At 51.1% G+C, this 26,089-nt stretch overlaps 11 protein-coding genes across 11 annotated transcripts; 5 read left to right on the top strand and 6 right to left on the bottom strand.

Annotated features, from left to right (window-relative positions):
- Positions 1-975: 975 nt before the first annotated feature.
- Positions 976-5,085, top strand: CLU1 (Intracellular distribution of mitochondria; the record flags this gene model as incomplete). The annotated part of the gene is made up of 4 exons (XM_044827360.1): positions 976-1,012; positions 1,209-1,277; positions 1,339-1,397; positions 1,459-5,085. The coding sequence occupies 4 exons, from the start codon at positions 976-978 to the stop codon at positions 5,083-5,085; spliced, it is 3,792 nt and encodes a 1,263-aa protein (XP_044677954.1).
- A 662-nt stretch (positions 5,086-5,747) lies between these two features.
- J7337_009764 (uncharacterized protein) lies at positions 5,748-7,690 on the bottom strand (the record flags this gene model as incomplete). Its single annotated transcript, XM_044827359.1, has 3 exons — positions 5,748-6,572; positions 6,633-7,493; positions 7,559-7,690. The coding sequence occupies 3 exons, from the start codon at positions 7,688-7,690 to the stop codon at positions 5,748-5,750; spliced, it is 1,818 nt and encodes a 605-aa protein (XP_044677953.1).
- A 1,768-nt stretch (positions 7,691-9,458) lies between these two features.
- J7337_009763 (uncharacterized protein) lies at positions 9,459-11,708 on the top strand (the record flags this gene model as incomplete). Its single annotated transcript, XM_044827358.1, has 6 exons — positions 9,459-9,601; positions 9,659-10,400; positions 10,456-11,200; positions 11,270-11,390; positions 11,454-11,556; positions 11,655-11,708. 6 exons carry the CDS (start codon positions 9,459-9,461, stop codon positions 11,706-11,708), a joined length of 1,908 nt encoding a protein of 635 aa, XP_044677952.1.
- Positions 11,709-12,348: 640 nt separating this feature from the next.
- On the bottom strand, positions 12,349-13,446 carry DML1 (mtDNA inheritance, partitioning of the mitochondrial organelle; the record flags this gene model as incomplete). Its single annotated transcript, XM_044827357.1, has 2 exons — positions 12,349-12,613; positions 12,665-13,446. 2 exons carry the CDS (start codon positions 13,444-13,446, stop codon positions 12,349-12,351), a joined length of 1,047 nt encoding a protein of 348 aa, XP_044677951.1.
- Positions 13,447-14,537: 1,091 nt separating this feature from the next.
- J7337_009761 (uncharacterized protein) lies at positions 14,538-15,241 on the top strand (the record flags this gene model as incomplete). The annotated part of the gene is made up of 2 exons (XM_044827356.1): positions 14,538-14,736; positions 14,790-15,241. The coding sequence occupies 2 exons, from the start codon at positions 14,538-14,540 to the stop codon at positions 15,239-15,241; spliced, it is 651 nt and encodes a 216-aa protein (XP_044677950.1).
- Positions 15,242-15,526: 285 nt separating this feature from the next.
- On the bottom strand, positions 15,527-17,592 carry J7337_009760 (uncharacterized protein; the record flags this gene model as incomplete). The annotated part of the gene is made up of 4 exons (XM_044827355.1): positions 15,527-16,419; positions 16,470-16,614; positions 16,709-16,914; positions 16,971-17,592. The coding sequence occupies 4 exons, from the start codon at positions 17,590-17,592 to the stop codon at positions 15,527-15,529; spliced, it is 1,866 nt and encodes a 621-aa protein (XP_044677949.1).
- Positions 17,593-18,779: 1,187 nt separating this feature from the next.
- Positions 18,780-19,751, top strand: PHO85 (negative regulator of the PHO system; the record flags this gene model as incomplete). Its single annotated transcript, XM_044827354.1, has 1 exon — positions 18,780-19,751. The coding sequence occupies one exon, from the start codon at positions 18,780-18,782 to the stop codon at positions 19,749-19,751; it is 972 nt and encodes a 323-aa protein (XP_044677948.1).
- A 392-nt stretch (positions 19,752-20,143) lies between these two features.
- Positions 20,144-20,845, bottom strand: J7337_009758 (uncharacterized protein; the record flags this gene model as incomplete). The annotated part of the gene is made up of 1 exon (XM_044827353.1): positions 20,144-20,845. One exon carries the CDS (start codon positions 20,843-20,845, stop codon positions 20,144-20,146), a length of 702 nt encoding a protein of 233 aa, XP_044677947.1.
- Positions 20,846-21,839: 994 nt separating this feature from the next.
- On the top strand, positions 21,840-23,030 carry J7337_009757 (uncharacterized protein; the record flags this gene model as incomplete). Its single annotated transcript, XM_044827352.1, has 3 exons — positions 21,840-21,855; positions 21,917-22,449; positions 22,497-23,030. The coding sequence occupies 3 exons, from the start codon at positions 21,840-21,842 to the stop codon at positions 23,028-23,030; spliced, it is 1,083 nt and encodes a 360-aa protein (XP_044677946.1).
- Positions 23,031-23,055: 25 nt separating this feature from the next.
- On the bottom strand, positions 23,056-24,036 carry J7337_009756 (uncharacterized protein; the record flags this gene model as incomplete). Its single annotated transcript, XM_044827351.1, has 1 exon — positions 23,056-24,036. One exon carries the CDS (start codon positions 24,034-24,036, stop codon positions 23,056-23,058), a length of 981 nt encoding a protein of 326 aa, XP_044677945.1.
- Positions 24,037-24,603: 567 nt separating this feature from the next.
- On the bottom strand, positions 24,604-26,066 carry J7337_009755 (uncharacterized protein; the record flags this gene model as incomplete). The annotated part of the gene is made up of 5 exons (XM_044827350.1): positions 24,604-25,001; positions 25,072-25,248; positions 25,302-25,814; positions 25,869-25,991; positions 26,045-26,066. The coding sequence occupies 5 exons, from the start codon at positions 26,064-26,066 to the stop codon at positions 24,604-24,606; spliced, it is 1,233 nt and encodes a 410-aa protein (XP_044677944.1).
- Positions 26,067-26,089: the final 23 nt, after the last annotated feature.

The following is a 26,089-nucleotide window of genomic DNA, read 5'->3' as shown; positions in this document are numbered from 1 at the left end:
TCGCCCAGCCCCTGGAGGACTACGTTCAATCTTCATGCTGCCGAGAGTGCGAAATGCGCGCGGCGGTGTCGACACAGGCGAAGTCATTGGCTTTGACTGAGATTTTGTTACTCGGCGTCCTCCATAGGTGTGCCGCACTCGCTTTGACGATTTCGTAGTTTCGTTCTCCGTGTTCGTCCGTTTCGTGCGGGTTGTCGTTGTCGTTGCCGTTGGTTGCCGGGCCTCATTAACTAGTTTTCTTAGAGCAACTAGACGACACTGAAGTTGCCGCAGTAGACGCTGGCATCTTGCTGCCGTCCAAGGCTGTACATCTTGTTGGTGGTTGCTGCGATCTCCCTTCATTAAACGGTGGGCTGACGGGGATGGGCGCTCAGCCATGATAGATGCACTCGGGTAATAATCGAAGGAGCTGAATTGATATTATAGTAATAACAAAATAACAAGAAACATGCTGGATGCCCAAGAGAGTATTGACGATTGCATCAATAAGCAAAAGAAAGAATTGAAGAGCATGTTATGTTGTGTTGTGTTGGGTAGACTAAAGTAGGGAGCATCAAGAGATCAGCCAATGTTTACATTCATCTACTTTTGGCCTAGCGCTTCCGTCAATCCCTCTGGTAGGTCTGGGGGTTGGCCGGCTTCAGGGCCCTAACAGTCTCTACTCGGGCTATACCTTGTTTAACCGTACAAGGCATCGAAGGGCTAAAGTACCGTCACTGTCGCGTGTTCAGCACCGGGTACTTCAAGTGTCCGGACCCAATGCAATGCCGGGCCATTGCCGCCGCACCCACCACAACTCGAGCGTTAGCCGTCCAATTTTTTTCTTCGTCCCCTCCGCTCCGTCACTACCTTACTCCCACCTTCTTTCGACCAACGTCGTTCAATTGATTGTCTTAGCCTTCCAGTGCATGTCCCATGTCTGGTTTCCTCCCTCATTACCTATTCTTCTTTTGCTAAACACTCCATCTTGTCAATATGGCTGAGGAAACCACTCCTCCCGCTCAGGCGCCTGGTATGTATAATTTTTGTGCGAAGCTAGACCGCCCTTGTCGAATGAATGCTCGCTTGCAAAGTCCGGGGTCTCAACAGCCTCGACTCGGTCACTGACGGAGCTATCATATAGCTTTTGCTTTTGCTTTGGCTGTACTGGTCTTGCTTGCTCTTGGTTTTATATTTGCTATACTGAACCGAGCTAACATGTCTCACAGCTGCTGCGTCCGAGGAGCCCGAGACCAACATGGAGGCCGAAGCTCAAGACGTTGACGCTGGCGCTGAAGGTAGCTAAAATTATCCCTCCGATTAGCGATATAGACGACATGGATATCTAACGGTTTAAAGCGTTAATAAACCTTACCATCGTCTTGCCCGACGCCAATGCTAGCAAGATGCAGATTATGGTCCGTCATTGACTTATACCGAAGCCCCTACAAAATATCAAGCTCACAAAAAAATGTCCAGGTCTCTTCTCAAGAACAGGTTCACGAGATTCGGCAGTCCATCATTGACCTTCCCTCCGCATTCCAGTACACTTGCTTCCACCTCGAGTTTAACGGCGAGAAGATCAACGACTTCATTCCCCTCTCTGAAATTCCTGCCCTCGGCACCACCCCCGAATTCCACGTTGTTGAGGACCCATATACCGAGAAGGAAGCTCGCATCCATTTTGTCCGCATTCGAGAGCTTATCGGTGCCTCTGGAGACCGATGCGACACAGCCCAGGGCCTTCTTCCGGGACTGTCTCTCTTCGAAACTGTCGCCACAGAGGCCGTCAGCAACAACGAGTCGGCCGAGGAGTCACCCATTCAGAACTACGACTTCCAGGCTGTGCCCTCTCTTACCGAGCTGGTTCCTCCTCCCTCTGAGCCCGCTCCCAAGACAGTGAAGCAGATCTCCTTGTCCTCCTGGAATCCTCCTCCTCCTCACCTCCGACAGCGTGGCCACTTGCTCTACTTGGTTGTCTCCACCAACGAAGGCGAGCAATATCAGATCACCTCTCACGTTTCGGGCTTCTTCGTCAACAAATCGTCTAACGCCAAATTCGATCCCTTCCCTCGTCCGGCACCCAAGGGTCAGTCAGCTCACTCTTTGCTTAGCCTCATCGAGCTCGTCTCTGCATCCTTTGCCGAGTCTTTCACAAAACTCCAGGACTACAACAACCAACGCGACCCTCTCGCCACTTTCCAGATCACCAACGCTATTCCCGCTGCCCCTTGGGTGGTTCCCTCTCCTAACTCCACTCTTTGCACACATCTTCCTGATCCTGCACGATCTCAGGAGACCTACCTACTTAATGGTGTCGAGAACACCGACACTCTGCGAGACTGGAATGAAGAGTTCCAGTCAGCGAAAGAACTTCCTCGTGAAACTGTTCAGGACCGTGTCTTCCGAGAACGACTCATTTCTAAGCTCTTTGCCGACTATAATGAGGCTGCTACTCGAGGCGCCGTCATGGTCGCACGGGGCGACATTGCTCCTTTAAACCCCACAGAATGCAGAGATGCTCAGATCTTCGTCTACAACAACATCTTCTTCTCTTTTGGTGCTGACGGTGTTGGTACATTCACTTCTGAGGGTGGTGATGAGGCGGCTCGTGTCGCTACTGGCAAGGATGTCGCTGGTGTAAAGCTCGTCAACCAGTTGGATATCGAAGGACTTTTCACTCCTGCCACCGTGGTTGTTGACTACCTTGGCAAGCGAATTGTTGGTCAGAGCATTGTTCCCGGCATTTTCAAGCAACGCGAACCTGGTGAGAACCAGATCGACTACGGTGCTGTAGACGGCAAGGACATCGTCGCGGCCGATGAGAGGTTCGCTCCCGGCTTTGCTCAGCTGTCCAAGGCTCTGAAGGTCAAGAAACATCCTGTTTGGGACAAGGAGGGTAAGCGATTTGACTTGGAGGCCAGTGTGGAGACCAAGGGTCTGCTGGGTACAGACGCCCGCAAGTATGTCTTGGATCTATACCGTATCAGCCCCCTCGACATTGCTTGGCTGGATGAAGACGGTCTTCCTGAGGATGGCGATGCTTACCCTCACCGCATGACAGTCCTCCGACCGGAGCTTGTCGACTCATTCTCGCGATACAAGCTGAAGCAGTGGGTGGATAAAGAGGTTGCCCGTCGAGCTGAGCAAAAGAAGGAGAAGGAGGCTGAGACCAAGGCTGCAGAGGATGACGCCAAGGGTGAAGAGGGCGAGGGCGAGAAGAAGACCACAGAGGGTGAGGGCGAGGGTGAAGCCTCCAAGGAAGAGGATAGCCAGCCTAACCTGTCAGACTTCAAGTTCGCCCTTAACCCTGACGCTTTTAGTGGCCAGGCTCCTCAGACTGATGAAGAGAAGGCCGAGTTTGCCGCTGATGAGGAAGAAGTCAGGGCAGCTGGAAAATATCTCCGCGACCAGGTTATCCCTGACCTGCTCAAGGATCTTTCCGAGTCCGAGATCAGCTTCCCCATGGATGGCCAGTCACTGAGCCGACTTCTACACAAGCGCGGTATCAACGTTAGATACCTCGGTAAGGTTGCTGAGCTCTCTAGTGATGGCCGGCTCCGATGCTTGCGCGACATTTGCGTCCAGGATATGGTTGCCCGAGCCTTCAAGCATGTTTCTGCTGTTTACCTCCGACACTTACCAGTCCCTGCTGTTCCTGCTGCTGTTTCTCATCTCCTCAACTGTCTGCTTGGGCATCGCTTCAATGAGAAGCCCGTTGCTGAGCTCGATCCTTCCATCCGCAACCTCTACACTGATGCCGACTGGTCTTTCGAGAAGGTTACACCTGAGAGTCTGCGGGAGAACATTGAGGAGCAGATCCTCCAGCGATTCCGATATGAGCTCGACGACGAGTGGCACAACCAAGTTCGTCCTGTGCAACTTCTTCGTGAGGTGTCTTTGAAGATTGGTATTCAGCTTCTAGCCAAGGACTACAGTTTCACTGCTGAGACTGCTGCTGCTGCCACCACTTCTGAAGCTGCTCCTGCAAAGGTCGAGAAGCCTGTTGCCAACGGCCAGACCAACGGAGAATCTGGTAGCAGCAAGAAGAAGAAGAAGAGCAAGGCTCGTGAGGCTTCTCCTGTTGAGGCTGCCGCCCCAGCCAATGTGCACACTTTCAACCCCGAAGACGTCATTGACCTCGTTCCTTTAATCAAGGACTCGTGCCCTCGCAGCGCCCTCGCGGAAGAGGCACTTGAGGCTGGCCGTATTTCTCTTCTCCAAAACCAGAAGAAATTGGGCCAGGAGCTTCTCCTGGAATCCCTTTCCCTACACGAGCAGATTTATGGTATCTTACATCCCGAGGTCGCTCGTGTCTACAACAGCCTATCTATGCTCTACTACCAGCTCGATGAGAAGGAGGCTGCCGTTGACCTTGCTCGCAAAGCTATCATCGTCGCTGAGAGGACCGTTGGTGTCGACTCAGCCGAGACTCTCCTTAACTACCTCAACCTGAGCCTGTTCCTCCACCAAATTGGTGACAGTAAGGGTGCTCTGGTGTACTCCAAGCACGCTCTCAAGATGTGGAAGGTCATTTACGGCCCTGACCATCCTGATTCTATCACAACACTCAACAATGCTGCTGTGATGCTCCAGAACCTCAAGGCTTACCACGAGTCTCGACTCTGGTTCGAGGAGTCACTGCGCGTATGCGAGTCTGTTTTCGGCAAGCAGTCGATCAACTCTGCTACCCTCCTCTTCCAGCTGGCTCAGGCTCTTGCTCTAGATCGCGACTCAAAGGGGGCTGTTACTCGCATGCGAGAGTCTTACAACGTCTTCCTTGCTGAACTCGGACCTGAGGACAAGAACACCAAGGAGGCCGAGAGCTGGTTGGAGCAGCTCACTCAGAATGCTGTCAACATTGCCAAGCATGCCAAGGATGTTGCTGCTCGAAGACTCCGAACGGGTGTTCGGTTTACCACCAATCCCTCAAGCTTGGCGGCTTCCAATGCTACTGTCCCCGGCCGCGCGGGACCTGGTTCACAAGTTGACTCCCGCAGCATTGATGAGCTTATCAAGTTCATCGAGGGTGGTGAGCATCAACAGACCAAGAAGCGAACTGGCCGTGGAAACCCTAAGAGGCGAGGCCAAGCTGGAGCGCGATAGGCTGACAGTTTAACGAAATTCTTTATGATGCTGTTATGTGGTCGAGTTTCTGACTCACCGCTGTGTAAAAGTAGATGGTGAAACAAAAAGCATGGGAATTCCATTATGATTCATGTGGGAGCTGGGTGGCTTGGTCACGAAAAAAAGGATGCCCTTGCATTGGTTGGGTCTGGTAGGGTTGGCGGCACGGTGGCGCGATCACACGTATTTGCATCAAAAGGCGCGTTCTCAACATTTGTATATATCCAAGGCTCTGTTCTAGGCCATTGGCCAGATGATCTTCACTCTTATATAACATGTTCACACTTGGAGCTCTTGAGTCTGTCTGTCGAACGAGAATTCCCCAGTGGTGCGGAAAGGTCTATAAGATTGAGTGACTGGTTGAGCAGACCGCCCAGTCATGCAGATACCCGAGTCGAGGAGGGATGCTTTTTTTTTTTTTTTCGTTGGCGCGTTGCATTCATAAGTGCCGTCAACATCCTTGGTCGACAGCATCATGTACTCAGAAGTTTAGTACAATTCATGGCTCCGTGACTGATCCCCCTAGAAACAAAAACGCCAGTGTAGAAAGGAAGCCTAAGTACGGCCTTGCAAGATAGAAGCTCCTCCACCAACTGGTGCATGATACGCACCGATACTCTGAAACCCCCTGGGTCATTATGTTAGCTCAGTCTTAAGCGAGTCACGGGGAAAACAAACTTTGTTAAATCAAAGCCGTGCTCCTCTTCGGCCTCCGCCGGTTGAGCAATAGGCTGTGGGCTTGACTTTTGAGGTCGAGAAGGGCTGCTAAGAGGCGACTTGTCTCCCCTAGGCGGACTGCTACTCTGCGGGGGGAGAACACCTCCAGCCTTGGTAGGACTGACATCGTAGCCACCAAGAGGTTTCAATGGTGTGCTGCCTATGTCTGCGTATTTCCAGAAAGGGGCAGGTGAGCTGGTGGGCATGTGTTGACTTGGTCTCTGTGCTGTGCTTGGAGGAGCAAGCTTAGGGTGCATCCTGGGCGGTGCTGGGGTGACGAATGAGCCTCCGTCCTCCTGGTATGAAGATGTGAGCGTGGGCGACTGAGGGTTGTACACCGAAAAAGATGAGTCTCTTGCTGGCGTCTTCCTAGGACGCGGTAATGGGCTGCCATCAATCATCATGGTCGCGTTTCTGCCAAAAGATCGATCAGGAGTGGACTGGGGAATGAGCAAAGAGGAACCAGGTGGCTGTGGTGATGCCGGAGGGGATGCTCTTCGTCTGCGGGCTGAGGGAGGCTCTCTCGAGGCCATGTCTCTTGGGCCATGTGTGATGTAGGCGAGTTGATTTGGAGATGAGGGGGCAGATGAACCACGATGACCACCTCGACCAACGCGATAGGCGTTTCTTATCATCTCCTCTCTTGCTTCTGGGACGATTTGCCACTTCATTCCCTTGCCGGGCTCATCGGTTAATCTGGCAACCTTGTCAAATGATTTGTTCAGTGAAAGGTTATGACGAATTGAGTTCTGTCGAGTGTGAGTGAGTATACCGCCCAGCAAGGTATGGTAGCCGCCACGAGAACTTACCTGCCAGCCAGCAGCCTGTTGATGGCGATAGTAGGCGTATGTGTTCATGATGTAGGTATAGATGCCGTTCAGATTCAGCTTCCCGTCAGGTGCGTTCAGGATCGCCTGTGTAATCATTTGAGCATAGCTATACTGAGGCTTGATATGCTGGTTCTCATCCTGGCTCAGATCTACACCATTGGCACCGACCATGACGGCCGGCGTGCTTGCAGCCGGTGATTTGGCAGTGCTCTGAGCCGAGGGCGGCGTGCCCGGGCGTTTGTATTCCGGAGGCGCCGGTGCAATGAGGGGTTGTCGGCGCGAAGTACGTGACTGTGGTGTATGAACACTGACTCCAGCGCGTTGCAAGTAGATGGGATGCACAGTCAATGGAGTTATCTCGGACGGAAGCACAAACATCATCTCGACATTTCCAACCTCGATGACTTCGCCGCTTGTGAGAGGATGAGCCTGTCCAGCCTTGACGGGCTGGGTGTCCACCTTAGCACCGTTGCGGCCTTTGACATGCAGGAACCACTTCTCGTCCTTGGAATCGAATGATATGGTGGCATGCTCTCGCGATACCATCTTGCTAGGGCCCAAGTCGATGTGGACGTAGGACTCGTCTCCGTCGGAGCCCACGGTCTGAGAGTTATGTGACGTCTCTGGAGCTCGGCCTATGTTGACGTTGAGCTTGGTGATATAAAAGGTCCAGTCCTGGGCAGCCACTTTGGCGTAGGCTTTCACACCATCACCCTTGGCCTCGTGTATGACATTTGCGTGATCCTTGCTGGCCTGGACTTCCTGACTTCTGAGATGCTGTGTGATTTGCGACACGAGTTGATCGTCGTTCGGCGCGGGAGGGTCTTCATCTTCCTGGACCTGCTCGGGAAGATCAATGTCAGCTGCTGCGGGCAATGGAACTCACGACAGACAAAATAACGGACCTTCTTACGACGCTTGGCTGGACGACTGGGGGAGGAATCTTCAACGTCGCCTGGTGATGTATCTGCGTTGGAGGTCGCGGCTTTACGCGGTTCGCGACGAGCCCTAGAGGCTCTCTTTGCCGACGGTGGCATGGCGGGCAAGCAGCTGTGCACTCACTCCTACGCTGCAACGACGAAACGAAAGATGGCAAGGTCGAGGTTTTGTCGTTATCTTGAGGCCGCAGGGCAGGGCGTGCTTTGTTTTGGTGCCCTCGAGGACTGCCGTGGGAATACGAAATAATCAGGTTAAGTAAAGTCGTGTCGTCAATCAATGAATGTATCGTCTACTAGTGCAGCAAATAAATGCCCTGCCCTTTGAAGTTGGTACCGCGTTCGCGTTAGGATTGACCTACCTGGTAGGTAGGTAGGTACCTAGCTAGTGTCGTAAAGTGGCAGGGCTGCGCTGTGCCGCCCTGTGCTGCGGGCTGGGCTTGTGGGCTCTGGCCTTGGCTGGGATGCGGGTGCTGGTGCTGGTGTGGGCCTGGTGTACCGATTCGTGCATATTCGAGCCCCGTTGAGTGAATCAGAGGCGCCATAAATCAGCAGACAAGGGGGCTGACAGTGCTGTAAGGGAGGCATCAGTGATCATTAGCGTGTGTGGGCGTCATTGGGAAACAAACCGAATAGATGAATCTAGTACGGAGTACATCTAATGTCATGAGTGGAAGAGAAAGAAAAGTGAAGATGATGTTTCTTTTCTTAATTCTCATGATGGGGCTGTATTCTGCAAGAGAGACAGTCAGGCAGTGGTATTATTTGTCTTGATATGCCTATATCTAAATATTTGTTTTTCCCTTAGAAAACAGTAGAGTTTAGTGGCTTGACTTGCATCTTGCCGTACCCCCCCTGATCTAGTAATACTAGCTCAATGTCTTGCGTGCGTCTCAGGGGAAGGGCACTCACTACTGATCCTGATAAGTGAATATTGTATGGTGTTTGTTGGTGAAAATATGACGACCATAGATGCAATACGATAAATGCAATGTGTAACCTCGAGCAAGCCCAATCCCGCCTCGCCCTTCACCAACTGACTGACTGACTAAATGTCTCTCATTTACTGATTCATAAATAATTCAACTCTGGTTTTGCTTAGCGCTAGGGTACAGATATTGCCAACCATGAATCAATAATAGGTTTTCATTGCAGCTGTCGCTTTGCCTGTTTCTTAATAAGTAAGTACCTCTAACCACTTATTCAAGCACTGCAATGCGTGAGCAACGTGATTCAATGCCTTCATTCAGCCACAATTAACAAACAACAAATTGCCCGTTTAATTCAGCTCAAACCCACAGATAAAAGCCAGTAATAAGAACTCAACCCCCAGGTTTAGGGTGCCTCAGCACCAAGTTACTTAAGTGCCTTAGCCAGGATCCACTGTTTCAATTACCTCCACCCAATCCAGCTTCTGGGCCACCACCGCGTTTGTGTAGCCTCGCGGCGCCTCGTAGTAGTCAGCCAAAAGTTCTAATTCTCCTTCATTACTTACCAAGTAGTAAGAAAAAACTTGGGATCTTCATCACCCAGCGAATGCACTCGATATCCTTTACGATCCATCCCTTACCTGTCCGATCCAGCCATCCCTAATATTCGTCTCCATACCGGACGCAGAGCACCCTCTTGCCCTGTCCTGTGCGTGGCCTGGCCTGGCCTCTCCCTTGCGCTGCTCCCACTACCCTTGGAGAGGCTTGAAAACCCAGCGCATTCTTTTCAACCAAAACCATTTGTCGATTCGGCCATCATCCTGTCGCATTAGGATTTGCGATCCTCCCCGGCCTCGGGTTGGTGGTGACCCAACCACTGTCGTTCAGCTTCCCTCCCCCCCTCCTCCTCCCCCATTCCGACGTTTGGATACATTGAAACTATGGCATCTGAACAGGCTTACGGCGTGACGCCTCCCATTTCCGTTCAACTCCCAACGGAAGCCGAGCTGCGACAATCGGACGCTCTCCTGGAAGAATTGAAGCGTCAAAAGACCTTCGAGAGTCCCGCAGAGACTGCCAAGAGGTGAATTCCAATAAATCTGTCGCGTGAGCGTGTCAGGAACTAACAAATTTGTTCCAGAGAAGAAGTCCTAGCCTCGATCCAAACCATTTGCGATGCGTTCGTCCGTCGAGTCGCCCAGGAGAAAGAACCCAAGAACGAGGTCCTCATACGGAATGCGAGGGGCAAAGTCTTCACTTACGGCAGTTATCGCCTCGGCGTCTACGGCCCCGGCTCTGATATTGACACTCTCATCGTCGCGCCGAAATACGTGACCCGCGAGGATTACTTCAAGTTCTTCCCAGATCTGCTCCTCTCGATGGCCCCCAAAGATGCCATCACTGACATGGCTGTCGTGACTGATGCTTTCGTACCCATCATCAAGTTTGAGTACTCTGGCATAAGCATTGATTTGATCTTTTCTAGGGTTATTCAGAAGCAGCTATCTCCCGATTTCAAAGACCTCAAAGACTCCGGCCTGCTGCGCGGCCTGGATGAGGCAGAGCTGCGATCTCTCAACGGCACACGAGTAACGGACGAGATCCTCACGCTTGTCCCCGAACAGAGCACATTCAAGAATGCCTTGCGAGCCATCAAGCTGTGGGCGCAACGGCGTGCTGTCTACGCCAACATTATGGGTTTCCCTGGTGGTGTTGCTTGGGCCATGCTCGTCGCACGCGTCTGCCAGCTCTACCCAAAGGCTACGTTTTCGGTGATCGTTAACAAGTTCTTTTTGGTTATTAGCCAATGGCGCTGGCCGCAACCCGTTCTCCTCAAGCCCATTGAGGGTGGGCCTCTTCCTGTTCGAATCTGGAACCCCAAGGTACGTCTAGCTGCATGCGCTTTCAATGCGCAGAGTGCTAATCCTGCTTCCGCAGCTCTACAAGGGTGATACCTATCATCTAATGCCCGTCATTACTCCTGCGTATCCATCTATGTGTGCTACTTTTAACATTACTCGTTCGTCAATGGCGATTATCAACCGAGAACTTAAGCGAGCTCTTCAGATATCTGAGAGCATCATGGTGGGCAAGCGCCCCTGGAGCGATCTTTTTGTCAAGCATACCTTCTTCACCGCAGGGTACAAGTACTACATCTCTGTTACCTCAGCAGCGAAGACAAAGGAGGCCCACACGATCTGGTCTGGTTATGTTGAGTCCAAGGTTCGAATGTTAGTGCAGAAACTTGAGCAACACCAGTCCATTGCTCTAGCTCATGCCTTCAACAAGGGTTATGAACGACAACACCGATGTCACAATCAGGAAGAGATCGAGGCTGTTCAGGAAGGGAGCCTCGACTATCTATGTAAAGAAGACACTGGGCACACTACTGCTGTCAAGATTGAGCCCGCAGTCGCAGAGCTACCAATCAAGGCTGAGAACGGGGAGAATGGCCTGCCTATCAAGTCTGAGAATGGTCAGGGCGACGAACAGGTCAAGACCGAGAACGGTGAGAATGATCCAGTTGTTAAGCCTGAGCCTACAGAAGAGACGGGTCCTATCACAGCCGTGCCTCTCAAACCTGAGACACCGGATGAGTCCAAACCAACAGACACTACGACGGCAAGCGGCCCATCCGACATCTACACAACTACTCATTATATTGGCCTCGAGTTGGCTTCTGGTATGTAAACAGCCTGGCATGTTTTCGCGGTTCTCCGGCGTTTGAGATTTTCCAATACTGACTCTACAGGCGCCAAATCACTTGATCTTTCTTACCAGGTTGATGAGTTCAAGGAACTTTGCACCTCGTGGCAGAAGTACAAGGATGATCTGAAAGATGACGTCTCTATTGGCGTTCAACATGTCCGAAAGTGAGTTCAGCAGACGCTTCCAGGCATCAATGCACCTTGGCCGGCTGACTTTGACCCGCACAGCTTCAACTTACCAGACGATGTATTCGACGACGGCGAGAAGAAACCCCAGAAGAAGGCTGCAGCTAAGGGCTCAGCCAACGGCAAGAAACGGGGCCCCCCAGAGGTATTTAAGCATCACCGGGCGAATTCCCATTGCCGGCCAAGATGCGCTGTTCCAGATGGCACATCCCTCCCAGCTAGGGTATACTAATCCTTGTATAGGAGAATCCTCCCCCAGCGAAGAGACAGCAAGCTTCGGTTGCCGCCGCAGGTTGAGCACGATAGCATGCTTCGCATTCCACATAAAGGTTGGCTCGGAAGAGCTTGACTACAACTCAATTGTGCATCTTGCACTGTATTAAAACAAAAAAAAAGAATCAAGAATATCGGCAAGTCCATAAGTGGCTGGACGATTGGCATGTGGCTGATCACGTAACTAACATAAGATAAACAAAAAAGTTCGCTTTCAACCAGACTGAACTGCATCAACTACCATGGTAAGTTGGCAGTGCCAGCCTGATGTGTTAATGCATTACTGGCGGCGTTATTTGCGATTGGAAGATTGAATAATCTACATTAATAACAGCAGAAAGTGAGAGAGACAGAGAGGCACGTAGTAGTGCGGGAAGGGCAGCTGGCCAAATCAGCATGTTGTGCTTCGCAGCAACATATTTCCAAACTGGGAGTTGTCTAGTCGCCGGGTCGATAACGTTAAAAGACCTCCAGCAACCTCATATTATATCTGTACCTAGGAAATGGCCATGCTAGATCAATACAAACTTTTTGAGGCTCGATGAGCCTCAGGAGATTTGCTCCAAACCTCTTCTTGTTTTTGTCACGCGTATTCCTGGGATGTGAATGGCGCCCGAGATTGCTCGACTCTATTTCAATTGGATGACTAGGACTATCAAATGTATCATAGGTCGTCGTCGTCATCATCACTGCCACTGAACCAGCCTTCTTGGTAGGCATCCGCCAATTCTGCCAATCCGTTACCAAGATCCTCTCTTTCGTTGACTGGCACGAGTCGAGCAGAGCCTGACCGCAAATTTCTGATTCGTTGCACCAGTGAGCTATCTGTGGAGAGCGTGGTTTGCATACTGGCATCAGGATGGCTTCTAAGATGAGGATAGATCTGAGGGTAGGCGTCCAGTAACGGGAATCTGAGGGATGAATCATATCTAGTTGAGAATTAGTACTTAGCAAGCCACATGGTCTAGACAGTGACGTACTTGCGCACAACCGATTTGCCTATCACGGGGCGTTCACCCGGAGCAAGATGTCCAGGATGTCCAGGAGCGTCTTCTTCAATGTTCCCGAGGGGTTTCAGGTCTCGATAAGATCGGAGTTCACCGAAGACATGCTTATGGGCATCTGACCTAGCAATATGCTGTCGACTCCAAGTCCGCCCTATTTGGAAGAAGTCGACGTTGATGCGGCTCTCTTCCGATGAGTTTTTCTCAGGTGCCAAGGACATGTTGATGCTGGCCAGGGGCTGGTTGCCATTGACATTCAGACTCTCAGCCAGGTCGCCTAGAGAACTTGGCTGCCCCGAAGAGCCTTGTACCAGACGTGTAGGCAAGGTGGCTGTTTCGATAGCTGCGGCCATGACAGCAGATGTATGCCAGGGTGAGCGGCGATCCAACGATACGCCAGCTGACAGGTCCTCTTCGGGTAAAGCCATAGGAACAACTGTGGTTGCCTGTGTGCAGAGCTGTTCGATGCTGTGAGCGATATTCGTAAGGCGTAGTTGGCGCTTTGATCTAGGAATAACAAGCAAGGGGCTCTGAAGACCCCAGGTCCATATGGTTGTCTTTGGAAACTCATCCCTCAAGGACTCGAGATATGCGGATGCATAGCCACCCCATGCATCATCGATAGTAGTAAAGACCTGTATTCCCTGCATCCTGTCACACTCTTCTGCAAAGGGCCTGAAGTCTCGATCGACAAGATCGTGCTCCTTGTCGAGCATCGAGAAGAGCTCTGTGCCCATTGAGAAACGCTCAAAGGGCATGGTTGTCGAGTTGAGCTCAAAGTCATAGAGCTGGACCAGTGAACGTGGGTGGAAGTAAACTCGTGAGAAATCGGACCAGTATCTCACATTCGAGGTTGTTAGTTGTGCCGGTTCAGTGCCTGCATCGAGGCTCTGCTGGTACTCGCTTGGATTGATGGGTGCCTGTTTGTGAACGACTGATTGACCTGACCTGAGTGGGTGTTAGTTAGCATGGGCTCTGGCCGATAGGATGATCAATAGGAATCCCTGCCATAATTCCGCAGGATCTGGTTCGGCTTCGGTCTCATACAGCGCATTAATCTTGCGTAAAGAGCCAAAACCGCCTTTGAGATCGTATATGACTGTTCGTGGGAGAAATGTTTCTGAGCCGTCAGCACCTAGACCGGCCCGCCAATGAACATTGTGATCTATGGGCGACTTTTCGTCGACTGAGTATGTAAAGTATGACTCCTATGCTAAGGTGAGTGATTATGTTTTGTGCATGAGCTGTAATACTAATAGTACCTGGGCGTTCCAGAAGTGAGTGGCTGTATAGTTACTCAGCTGACCGAGCTGAAGACTAATGATTTCACGCATTTGGGGACCCTGGTCCTATATGGGATTTTGTGTGTCTGTTTTATGTATTGCAAGGACAGTTGATGTAATCAGAGACCAAGTCTGCGTATAGAAATGTGAAGTGTCAAAGTTCAACTTCGAAGTCTTGATAGATGGAGACATCTGCGACTACCTACCCTACACGAATATAGTGGGTAAGCTGGTAAGGCAGTTGTTTCTATTTGTTGACACCCTAAGCAGCTTATCTAATCATCATTTAGGGAACTCAATCAAGTATTAACTAGAGAGGTACATTATATCGATTGAGTAGAATATCTAAATAGATCAGTGTACTATATCTCATTCTTCTTTTGCATGTCGGGCATATACGTTGGTGGGAATATATGTGTGGGTATGAGTGTGAGTGAGTGAGTGTATTATGTCATTGACAAAATGGTTGGCCGCACTTATACGTAGCAACCTCCCTTGCTCTAATTTCACGAGACATTTGGAGCTTTGAAATACTCATATCATAACAATAACGTTACTACCTCATCATGCCACAAGAAACCGCTGCTGTTAATGCCAACGCTAATGTCGGCTTCTGGAAAGAACTCGACTCATGGAAGACACCCGTGGCTAAAGAGGTCGGCCCTACAGTCGAGGTTGGATCTAAAGCGCCCTGGTCTCAACACCTTCGCCTTCCAGACGGAAAACCTACTCTCGTGGTGTTTCTCCGTCATTGCGGATGCCCCTGTATTTTATTCCTTATCATCCCTTTTGTACGATCTGATGCTAAATGACCGTAGTCGCTGAAAAGACATTCAGAGCTCTCGCCGACCTATCCGATAAGGTCCTAGGGGTCCATTGTGTCGCCATCTCGCACTCTTCAGAAGAGGCAACAGACAACTGGCTGCCCCTCGTCGGCGGCACCTGGAACGTCGATGTTGTGATTGATGAAGAGCGGGACTTGTATGCCAAATGGGGCCTCGGAATATCATCAACATGGCACGCCGTTAACCCTCTCACGTTGTGGAACGTCTTCAGCCTTGGAAAGAATGAGGGCATCTGGAATCGGCCAACTGAGAGTGGCTCACGGTGGCAGACGAGCGGTGCCTTTGCTGTTGATCGAGACGGAACTATCCGCTGGGCTCATGTGGCGAGAACCGCTGATGATATGCCGGATCTCAACGCTGCTATGACTGCGCTTGGACATCCACCCCCTGAGAAGAAGCGCTACTCAAGGCATGAGCACCAGTAGAACTACTAATTGAAGCGGTTGAACTTATCTCAGTGCGCATATATAAGCCCCCCAGAAAGGGGCTGTCATGTGTCAATACTAAGCACCACTGTCACCAGCATTCGCAAGATAGGGGCCATCAAAGTCCAATTAATATATTTGTGTGGTGTTTATGGGGTATCTTGTGTCATGATATATTGCTCCAGTACTCGAACAATACTTGAACCCGCCTCTTGCCCTGGCCTTTGGATGAGAGCATAATGGCGAAGCAAAGACGATGGCGGTGGTCCGTACATGTTTCGCCGTCTAGAAAGACAAGACCATGCTCAGCCGTCCAACCTCTATGTTTCTTCTTCGTGATGCAACAACAGAACACATCCCGTCAGACCAGCCAGTGTGCATGATCTTGGAAGCTACCAAACCAACCAGGCCAACACTGCTCACCATTTCTAGGGCCAGCATCCCTTTCTGCTTGAGGCCTCCCCCCATCTCCAAGAGGCCGAGTGGGTCCTGGTGTGTAGGCTGAGGAGCTTTCCGTTTCTTGGACTGCGTCTTTTTCTTGCCGTTGCAGGGAACGTGTACTAGACTCGACTGCTTCGCCACAGCGTTTGAAATGGCCCTCTCTTCCATCAGATGGTATAATCTCTCGGATTGAAGACTCTGACGCAGGTTGTTCGCCCAGTTATAGAGCTCCAGTCGATCCCAGCTCGGGGTCCGCCTGAAGGACCTCAATCTCATGGCCCGCTCGGGAATAGATCGAGACACCAAGGCTCCGCTTGACAAGGCATTTTGAAGCAAGTTATCCCCGTGATCACGTCTCCATTTGATACATTTCACCGCTGCAGAGTGCCGTAATCGAGCGCTACCGTCCAGGGAAAAGACGTTGTCGACGAGCCGGCTCAGATCTGTAGGCAAAAGCGGCGGGATGTATTCCGAGTCCATGAGAGTACTGGCGTCCATGGTGTCGTAGTCCGGCCGAGATTCGGTAGAAACGGCATAGACACACTTGGTCTCCTCTGAGTCGTCAGGCCCCGCAAAGGAGAAGTAATCAACGTCCTTATCAACCAGACTCTTCACAACTTGCTGTTTGATATGCTTGATTTCCTCTGGTGCAAGCTCGTCAACCCTAGTAAGAACTGGGATTACGTTAGTCATGCGCTGAGCGCGCTTAATGTACTCGACATCCTCTCGTACAAGGCCTGGAACTCATTAGCAAACGTGGTGGTCTAACGAAAGTGGATGAACTTACCGCTGTGAGGAATAAGGTAGAGCAGAGCGTCCACAATTGGCTCGCCGCCAGAGTTGACCAAGGTGAACAGATCCGAATCAGCCATGGGCTTATTCATGAGAGATGCCAAGTGAGATTCGACATAATGGAGATCACGCCACGAGCCCTGAGTTATTGTTAGGATACGATGATCTGAGGCGGGTGGTTCAGGTACGTACAGAGGCACCTTGTCGGTGGCCTGGGCTTTCAACAAAGCATACATTCCTATCAAGGACATCACCGGTGGTAGAAATCCGCCTCCGTGTTGTCAGGGCGAGTTCAGAGTCAGATCGCCACCACGGCTGTGGGCGCGAGCTAGCATATGTTTCAGTAGCATGCACCGCACTGCGATTCTCTATTGGATCCATGTGAACGATGTGCTCGCAACGTTCTGCCAGAGTCTTGATGAGAGAAGTTTTCCCAATACCTATTGAAGTCGTTCGTTAAAACCGTCACTGATGGGTATTCTGTTGATGTACTTACCGCATTGCCCAGCGACCATGATCTTTAGCTTGCCCAAAGATTTACCCACTTCCGAGAAAGGACGACGTCGTGGAACCATCAAGCTCGGCATGATAAGCTGAGGAATCGTGCCTTGGTTTTCCGGATTATCTGCCAGATCTGTTACGGGTAAGGAGACATCATCATGGATCAAGTCGCTATGGGCGTCGATGGAGGGACCTGTTAGGGAGCAGCTTTGCGACGAGATGCTCATGACAGAACCAGAATGCGAAAGACCGATCAGGGACGGAGTGCTTGGCTGCGACGGTAAATTCGAGGGCTCTTGTTCGACAACAGATTCAACCGAAGAATCGTCTGAATCGGAACCATCAGACTCCGATGCGAGATACGCAGGCTTACAGCCGGTACGAGGAGGCGAACGTCGTTGACGCGGGGTTGAAGGCCGGCGCGAGTTACGGCTACACTTGCGCCGATCGCTTTGCTGGCGGAACCGCGGACGGGAGCGATCTCGGCGAGCGTCAAGGTCGGCCTCTGTGGTGATGAAACAGGCAGCAGGTACAGTCGAAGAAGGGCGTACCAAGCTGTCAGGCCGACCTGAGGACCGAGTGTTGAGAGGATGGTTCGTAGGCAAGACAGGTCTCATTGTTATAAGCGGTTGTAGTGCTGTGCTGTGCTGTGCTGTGCTTATACGGCGGATACAGGGGTGCTAAGGTAAGGTGCAGTTCCGATAAGGGGCAAGCTGTCTTTGTTCATGTCACGGCGCCTCGGAGGAGAACAGGGGTACGCAAGTTACGTATGTGAGGTATGTATTTTGCATTCGAAGGCGTAACACAGCGAGGGGCAAGCAGTGTAGATGTAGATGGTAAGAAGTAACACGGGGAACGCGGGATGAATGGATTGTGTAGCTCGATGACGATTGTTTTAAAAGTTCCAAACTCAGTTGGATGATAAGGTAAGGTTGCCTCAACAAATACCTAGTTATATCCCGTTGTCTTATTGATTCATGGGGTAAAATGCCATACTCGGTAGGTGGGGGTGCATGGGCCCATTTTACCGGGTGCGCGTGCGCTTAATCTATAGCACTGACAAGCCCCCGTGACGGGCTCGAGGCATGATTGGCACCCGCTATAAGCACTCATATCGATGAGTAGGTAGACTGAGATCAGCCTCATAATATCTAACTCAGTTATACTCTAGACATTTAACACAAGATGTGAAGAATATCACCACCTACTTATATATTATAGATCACCAAGTATTCTGCTACTGACTAACACCTTTGGTCCAATGGCCGACTATGTCGGGTTTAATAGTACTAATTCCAGACTCTCTTCCCCTTCTGTCGATCCCTCCAACCCCTCCCTCACAAGGAGACGGGACCCTTCCAGGAGCCTCCACTGTTTAGGTTAGTACCTATAGACATTCCCACCTCCCTTTTCCCCCGCCTCCATCCACCTCCAAAGTCACCTACCGCAAGCAAAGGGCACGACTCCAAAAGGATTTTTTTAAAAACAACAAGTGAGGCCAACCTGAAGGGCGGAACCCCCAAATACTCTCTATCGTCAAGGGCAGAGTTTGTGAGTCATCAACAAAATAAACCCAAAATATTAAAAAATAGCAACAAACGATAGCCACCGTACAAAACCCTTTCCCTCCCTCCACTCGCATAATCTTCCTCATCTGCAGATTATCGACAATCCTCGCCCCAAGTCGAAATCGGTGACACGCCATTATCAGCCAATACCCACGCATCCTCTGCTTTTCAAACTCTACCCGCCTCAGACTAATACCATCTCGTACCCTCACCTCAACCTCAATCTCAATCTCAACATGGATGGAAAGCGACACCCCAGCTCGTTCCAGCAGCTCGAGAAGCTCGGTGAAGGTACCTATGCCACCGTCTTCAAGGGCCGTAACAGACAGACTGGAGAGCTTGTAGCGCTCAAGGAAATCCACCTCGACTCCGAAGAGGGAACACCCTCGACCGCCATCCGAGAGATTTCGTTGATGAAGGAGCTCAAGCACGAGAATATTGTAGGACTGCACGATGTTATCCACACCGAGAACAAACTCATGCTCGTCTTTGAGTACATGGACGGCGATCTGAAGAGGTACATGGACACTCATGGTGATCGCGGCGCCCTCAAGCCTACCACCATCAAGTCCTTCATGTACCAGCTCCTCAAGGGCATCGACTTCTGTCACCAAAACCGCGTCCTTCACCGCGATCTCAAGCCCCAGAACTTACTCATCAACAGCAAGGGCGTATTGAAGCTCGGCGATTTCGGCCTTGCCCGCGCCTTTGGTATCCCCGTCAACACCTTCTCCAACGAGGTCGTCACCCTATGGTACCGCGCCCCCGATGTCCTTCTCGGCAGCCGAACATACAACACCAGTATCGACATCTGGTCCGCGGGCTGCATCATGGCCGAGATGTTTACCGGTCGACCTCTGTTCCCCGGAACCACAAACGAAGACCAGATCGTCCGCATTTTCCGCATCATGGGAACACCGACAGAGCGTACCTGGCCAGGCATCACCCAGTTCCCCGAGTACAAGCCCACATTCCATATGTACGCCACTCAAGATCTTCGAAACATCCTCCCGGCGATTGACCCTAACGGTATCGATCTGCTGCAGCGAATGCTGCAGCTTCGACCAGAGCTGAGGATCAGTGCCCATGATGCCCTTCAGCACGTTTGGTTCAACGACCTTATGATGCACCCTCAGCAGCAGGCTCTCCAAGCGCAGGCTCGCGGATACCCCCAGGCTGTTCCCACCCAAGGTTTCGAGGCGTATTAGAACTTGCCCCAGCCGCCGGTGGCGAGAGACCGAAATTTCTAGTTTTGTCTGCGTCATGATCACAGCGTTTTTGAATCGAGCTGTCTCAGTAACAGCGCCTCACTGCAAACCAAAAGAAGAAAATACCATAATATTACGTGGCGACTATTTCTCAGCACGATGGAGTTAAAGGGGTCAGCATGAATTAGACAGGACAGGAGAGATATTGGATCTTGGGACAGCAGCCTGTGTCGGTGTCTTGATTCGTCATTTATTATTATTTTTTTTCGTTTATTCCTGTCGACAACCGATGTTCAGTATGAGTGAGTACCTTGAGTCTCAGGGGGTTGGGGGTTTGACCCTCCTAGTTTTAGTCTATAATTCTACGAGAGCGAGATATATGACTTTAATACTCATGGGCGTTCCTTTGGCCCGTGTCTGTTGACAAGACTACCATCGACTGGGCTCTTGAATTTTGTGCGGAGAGGATCTTTGGCCCACGTTTCTGCGAGAGCTGGTGCTTCGTCCTTTTCCGCAGGGAAGCCCGCGCTTTCTCTCAGTTTCTCGACCTCGTCTCTTACTCTCCTGGCCACCGATATTCTTAACTCAGTCGCCTCTGGGCTATTCCGGAGTAGTTCTGGGTCGCCTTTCGCAACGAGCTTGCGCCATGCTGCCCGTTGCAGACCGAAGAGCTGATCAACGTCGGTCGGTTCGCCTATCACTATCTTAACCGTCTTTCCAACACGGGGTGCCCACCTAGGCCATCCTCTATCCTCGGCCATGATGTGCTGGGTACCATGGACGAACATGGGGATGAACTCGGGAGCCGGGTCAGATTCGAGGATCAGGCGAGATACACCCCATTTGAAGTAGCGCAGCCCGCTTTCCGGGCTTTGGTGACAACAAGCCTCTGGAAAGACATGAACCCAGGCATTTCGATAGGCTGAGTAGGCAGACGGTGCTGGAAATTGATCGATACCGTTGGTGGAGAAGAAGAGCGGTTGAGGAACCGGAGGAGGTCTTGTTGAAGCAGGAGTTGCAGAGAGGGGGGAGTCGGAGGCTGTAGACCATGAAGCCGGTGATGGGCCCGACAGCAGCTTGATAGCTTGTGTCATGGTTGGCTGATATAGACCACCATAAGGAGAGTACCATAATCTGTGAGTGGGCAAAACCTGACCGAGACTGAAGAATGTCGAAGTGGCTCTGTTATTGATTTGGGTTGTCAGTCAATGCTCGCTCACACTCTCTCGTTTGATATCAGGTCTTGAATACTCACTTATTTTTAAAACATATGTCATGTGCCCCAAGACCCCATCTCATGTTGACTGCATCAAAGAAGTACCGCATTGGTAGCATGCCCCAAATAAGAGGGTCGTCAAGTCTATATATATTATAGATGATTAGCATGAGCCGTATGTAGCGTTGGATTGCCATGGCATAGCATACACTGCTACATGATTGCATACTGTGAGCAGCCCGCGCTCACGTCCTTCCCTTTTCCTACGGTCAAGGACGCCCAGAAGCCCTTGTAGGCCTGTGACTTCAAGGGTATTGAAGCCGTTCATAAACACTCTGGCGAATGCGCCAACTGATCCCATGACACTCGCCGATGCAATGCGCCATGGCAGACTTGGCTGCGCAGGAGGATCTGAATCTGACATGGTAACGACAGTCTTGAGAAGATATCAAGATAACATTGTAAAAAAAGAGACAATATCGAAACACTGGGATCCGTCGAGTACTGTACCCAGACAAGTGCTTTATACGTACAAAGTACCAGTATTTGATCGGGGAGAAGCGGCTCATAGTAGACCCACCTCCAACTTTTTCCCTGTTTGCTTACCCTGTAGAAATGACATGGTGTCGGGTGCCTGCTAATAAGTTAATAAGACATGTACTGGGGTTTTTTTGCATGGAACAAGAATAAAAGTTACCCAAGTTGACGACGTCTACCTCAACTGCTATTAGACATCCATCACTTTAAATTAGTTCTTGTCGTTCGTGGTCTTCCCCAACCACATTGAACTCATATTTACGAGCACCACCTTCAAGAAGCCACCAGTTTCTATCAACGACAACAGAGCGAGCTCCTTCGAGCCAGACATCGTCATGGTATCAGCACACAGTACGTTCGTTCCTCATGATACCATCACAACGGTTGTCTTACCAATTGACCAATTAATCAGGTAAACGAAACACCTCCCGTCCAGTCTTCACCTCTCACGAACGCGCCCTCGCTAAATCCCACTGGTCGTCATCGTCCGCTCGCCTTCACCGCGATTCATTCCTCCCGTTTGGCTCATGTGGCCTGTGTCTAAACATTGCCCGCGAACCCGTCTCATGTCGACGCGGCGATATATTCTGCCGCGAATGCGCACTATCCAACATACTCACGCAGAAGAAGGAAATCAAACGCGCCCACAAGGCACGCGCCGCTGCTGAGGAAGAGGCCGCTAAGCAGAAAGCGCACGAGGATGAGCTGGATCGCGAGCGCGCCATCCAAGACTTTGAGTTGACGCAGGCTGGTCTCGATCGCAAGAATAAGCCAAAGATAGCCAAGACCGAAGATGAAAAGGTGGATGCGACAATCAGCGATTCGAACTCGCAGGCTTTGGTAGTAGGAGGTACGAAGCGTAAGTTTGAACTCGACAAGGATGAACTGGATCGCATTGCGCTCGAGGACAGGGCCAAAGCCAGGAAAGCGCTGGAAGAGGAAAAGGTAGGAATCTCAACCCTACAATGATGTAGTATTCCGTATTAACTTAGCACCCTATTGTACAGGCTGCGAAACCTCACCTCCCATCATTCTGGACTCCATCGCTTACACCAGACGCCCAATCCAGCAAACTCCCACCAGTTGCGAAGAAAGACAAGACCGCACCAACATGTCCAGCATCTGCACCCGACAGCCCCCACCCTATCACCATGCAAAACCTCATCACAATCAACTTCAACGAAGAGGAGACGTCAAAGGGCAAACAGAGAACTTGCCCGTCATGCTTAAAGATGCTCACAAACGCCTCCAAACCCATGATGACCAGAGAATGCGGTCATGTTTTGTGTCACAGTTGTGTTAAACAGTTCATGATCCCATCGTCCAAAAGGACATCTGCTGAGGATGTCCCACCCCTGACCTGCTACGTCTGCGACGTACCTCTGACTTCTTCCATGTCACAAAAGACAGATACCGCCCCTGGCTCTTCGATACCTGGCTTGATAGCCCTCCAGTCCGAAGGGACAGGCTTTTCTGCTCACGGAGGAAACACCGTGGAGCGATCAAGCGTCGCTTTCCAATGTTGAGACCCTTGCACTGAACCACACCCCATCACTTCATCCGCAGCTTTCGCTGTCGCAAATAGGGCAACAGCATCATCACCCATACACGAACAACAAACCGATGAATAACACCCTTGGTGAGCATTGTCAATCCGTGACTGAAGAAGCTCTTGAGGAGCTCTCCCTGAAGTCCAGCGTAGAGTGCCTTCATACCCTCGTTGGTAATGATGCGAATAATGACGCCAAATATGGACTGATTGAGAAGATCAAGAATCCTCCGCAGTATATGCTTACGCTTCGAATTCCCGCTCTGCCCTTTCTCCACATCAGCATCCGCCGCGCTACCCGCCATTTGAAGACGCGTCTTGCCCGTCTGGAAAGGGTATGTGATGGCAGTGGCAGTAGCTTTGCTCGAGGCGGCAATCAAGAAGGCGATCCATGCCACTGGAAAATCCTCATCTTCGAGGGCTGGCAAGATACGCGCAGCCAGCCGTCGATTGACAAAGAAGGTAATGCTGGGATTCAGAGTGAGCATCAGGGTAGCCGAGTAGCCAGACCAGAGACCTAGCAATCCGCTTTCTTTCTGAATCTCGGAGAGAATCTGCAGAAGCGACTGATCACTCCCCAGCATCTGCTTCCTCGTGACAACATTCGAAATCGGGGTGGTGAGGGCCCGGGCGCACCCTCCAGCGACGGCGCCCACAAGAAGCTCTTCGACAATCTTAGGTTTGCGATGTCGAGGGCGTAGGTAGTTGTAGAATCCAAAGAATAGAAAACTGTCCACTACCGACTTGGCCACATCTGTCCCCAGTCCACTGTACAGTGCCTTGATCCCTCCTTCGTTGGCAGGGATGCCTCTGAAAGCTGAAATGACACCATCGTAGTCGCCTGTAGAGCCTCCCGTCTTTCGCTGCGCCTTGAGTCGAGTGGTAACCAGGTCCAATGGGTACAGAGATGCTGTTGACACGGCTGTCCCTACAGAGCCAGATACGGCGTGGCCAAGGGCATTGAGAGCCTGCTGAGACGACATTGTAACAAGATCAAGATGCTGAGAATGCTCGTCAATGCCGCGAAACGAAATGATGACAGCTGAAAGGTACGGGCACAGGCACGTGCATGATGTGAAAGAAGAGTCTCGAGCGAGGCAACATAGATGTTGAGCCGCATCCAAGTAGCCCTGCCCTGTCTGGTATCTATTACAGGACGGGACCGTGATGATGATGAGCTACGCGCGCTATCGCATTCACGACGTCATAAGCCAACCTCGGCGCGGCCCCCCACCGCATGTGACCCTTGACTTAGCACCTTAGTTCCGAGGCATGGATGACGGGTAGACTAGGAGGTACCTTATCCTTATACTTATACTTTGTCAGGTTCCTTAGATATGGGAGACCCATAACATTATTGTTATCTCATATAAAAGCAAAGCCTTCCAGATCCCGCTGTACAATACTCTTCGCCACAATCAATGAATAGCGTTTGGTATCTCCTCCATGAATGGTCCCTGATACAATCGGCCTTGATACGCCTCAAGAGAACGTACGTGTGTTGGTTCTGTTTTCAACCCTTTGTCTGTTCTGCAAGGCAAAGTTTCATCCTATGCCCTGCTTGAAACTGATGGTTGCCTTTGAGGTGTGAATGTCGCTGTCGTCCGCCCAGCATTATTAAAACCCGCAGTAATGTCTATCTCTCCAGGAGCATCTTCTGAAGCAGGTTGTAGCCCAGGATGGCCCTCAGGAAGCTTCTGTGCTCCGAAACCAGTGACTGAAAAGATATTTGTCCTTCCACCATTGGTGGCCATTTGAAGCTGTTCGTGTAATCTTGCGAGCTGGTATTGTCGTTTTATAGGAGTGAAAGTAGGTTGTGGTATTAAAGGTTGAGGGCGCCATTGTGATAGAGCACCCATCACGGCCGTTGTTTCTTCGTCGGAATCGACTGGTCCGTTGTTGGCTTCGTCTTCATCTTCTATCGGCGCGTTGGCATCAAGCGCCGCCTCTGTTGGAGTTGATCGTTAGTTCTGTCCAGGCAGTGCACTGGTGGGTGGACAAGATCAATCGGTACTTACTCTGCTGCTTCGCTTGATTCTTCTTCTGGTACGCAGCAAGAAGCATATCGTATGGCAAAGATCTTCCTGCGACTGCGCGCTTCGCCCCCATACTATGGCTCTTGCATGTCAATGATCTTGCGCATGGCTGTCCATTAGGTAACAAAACACCGCACTGCCGCTCCACGTCCACAGGTCCTAGCATCAGTTTTAGTGCAAGCTTCCCAAGAGACCTGTGATCAGTATCTCACCTTTTGGCTTGGGGACCTTGGCTTTCGGCTCATCCTTCTTCTTCTTATTCTTGGGTCCCTTGTCTGGATCACCATCGGCCTTGCGCTTCTTTCCCTTCTTATCATCTTCGGGCTTCTTACCCGCGGCCTTTTTGGCAGTCTTGCTTCCAGTCGCTTTCTTTTCAGCTGAGATTCCGTCGTCGTCACTATCGTCGTCGCCCCGCTCAATCCCATTCTCTTCGTCCTCTTTCCGTTGTTCTTCTTGTCTTGCTGCCTCTTTTGCCCTCTCTCTTGCTTCCCGAGCTTCCTTCTTTCTTTGTGCCTTCTCTTTCTTTAATCGCAGGCATTGCGCGATATGCGCCTTGGCGGCCGTCTTCAAAACGCTCTTCTTACAGTGCTTGCATTGTTGCAGGTCGGGGCTATCTTCGAGGGGTCGCCCTGTCGCAAAGGTTTCGCGGGAAGTTTCGTCGAGCTCGTTTACGACAGGACCTGGTGAGGGTGCACCCACAGGCGAGGCGCCGTTCTTCTTCTTGCCTGAGGAACATTAGCGGCTTCGCCAAGCTTGTATACGATGACCTCACTACATACTGTTACCCTCGATTACACTACCATCCATCCAGTTTCCAGGTTTGCTGTGCTTTGGCGCTGGTTTCTTCAGCTTGATCTTTCCGTTCTTGTTCTTAGATGCGACTTTGATCGTGCCGTCATCGCCTGCAAGCTGGGTGTCAGTCTAATGCAGTCGCGCATGATTAAAGTCGCGTTACCTTTTCGGGCATCCGTCCCCATGATGATTGAAGTTGGCGGCTGAT

This window comes from Fusarium musae, chromosome 7, assembly GCF_019915245.1.
Source record: "Fusarium musae strain F31 chromosome 7, whole genome shotgun sequence".
In the NCBI taxonomy this organism is placed as follows: Eukaryota; Fungi; Ascomycota; class Sordariomycetes; order Hypocreales; family Nectriaceae; genus Fusarium; species Fusarium musae.
Note: the sequence above shows the minus strand (reverse complement) of the source record. Positions and strands in the feature narration are given on the sequence as shown.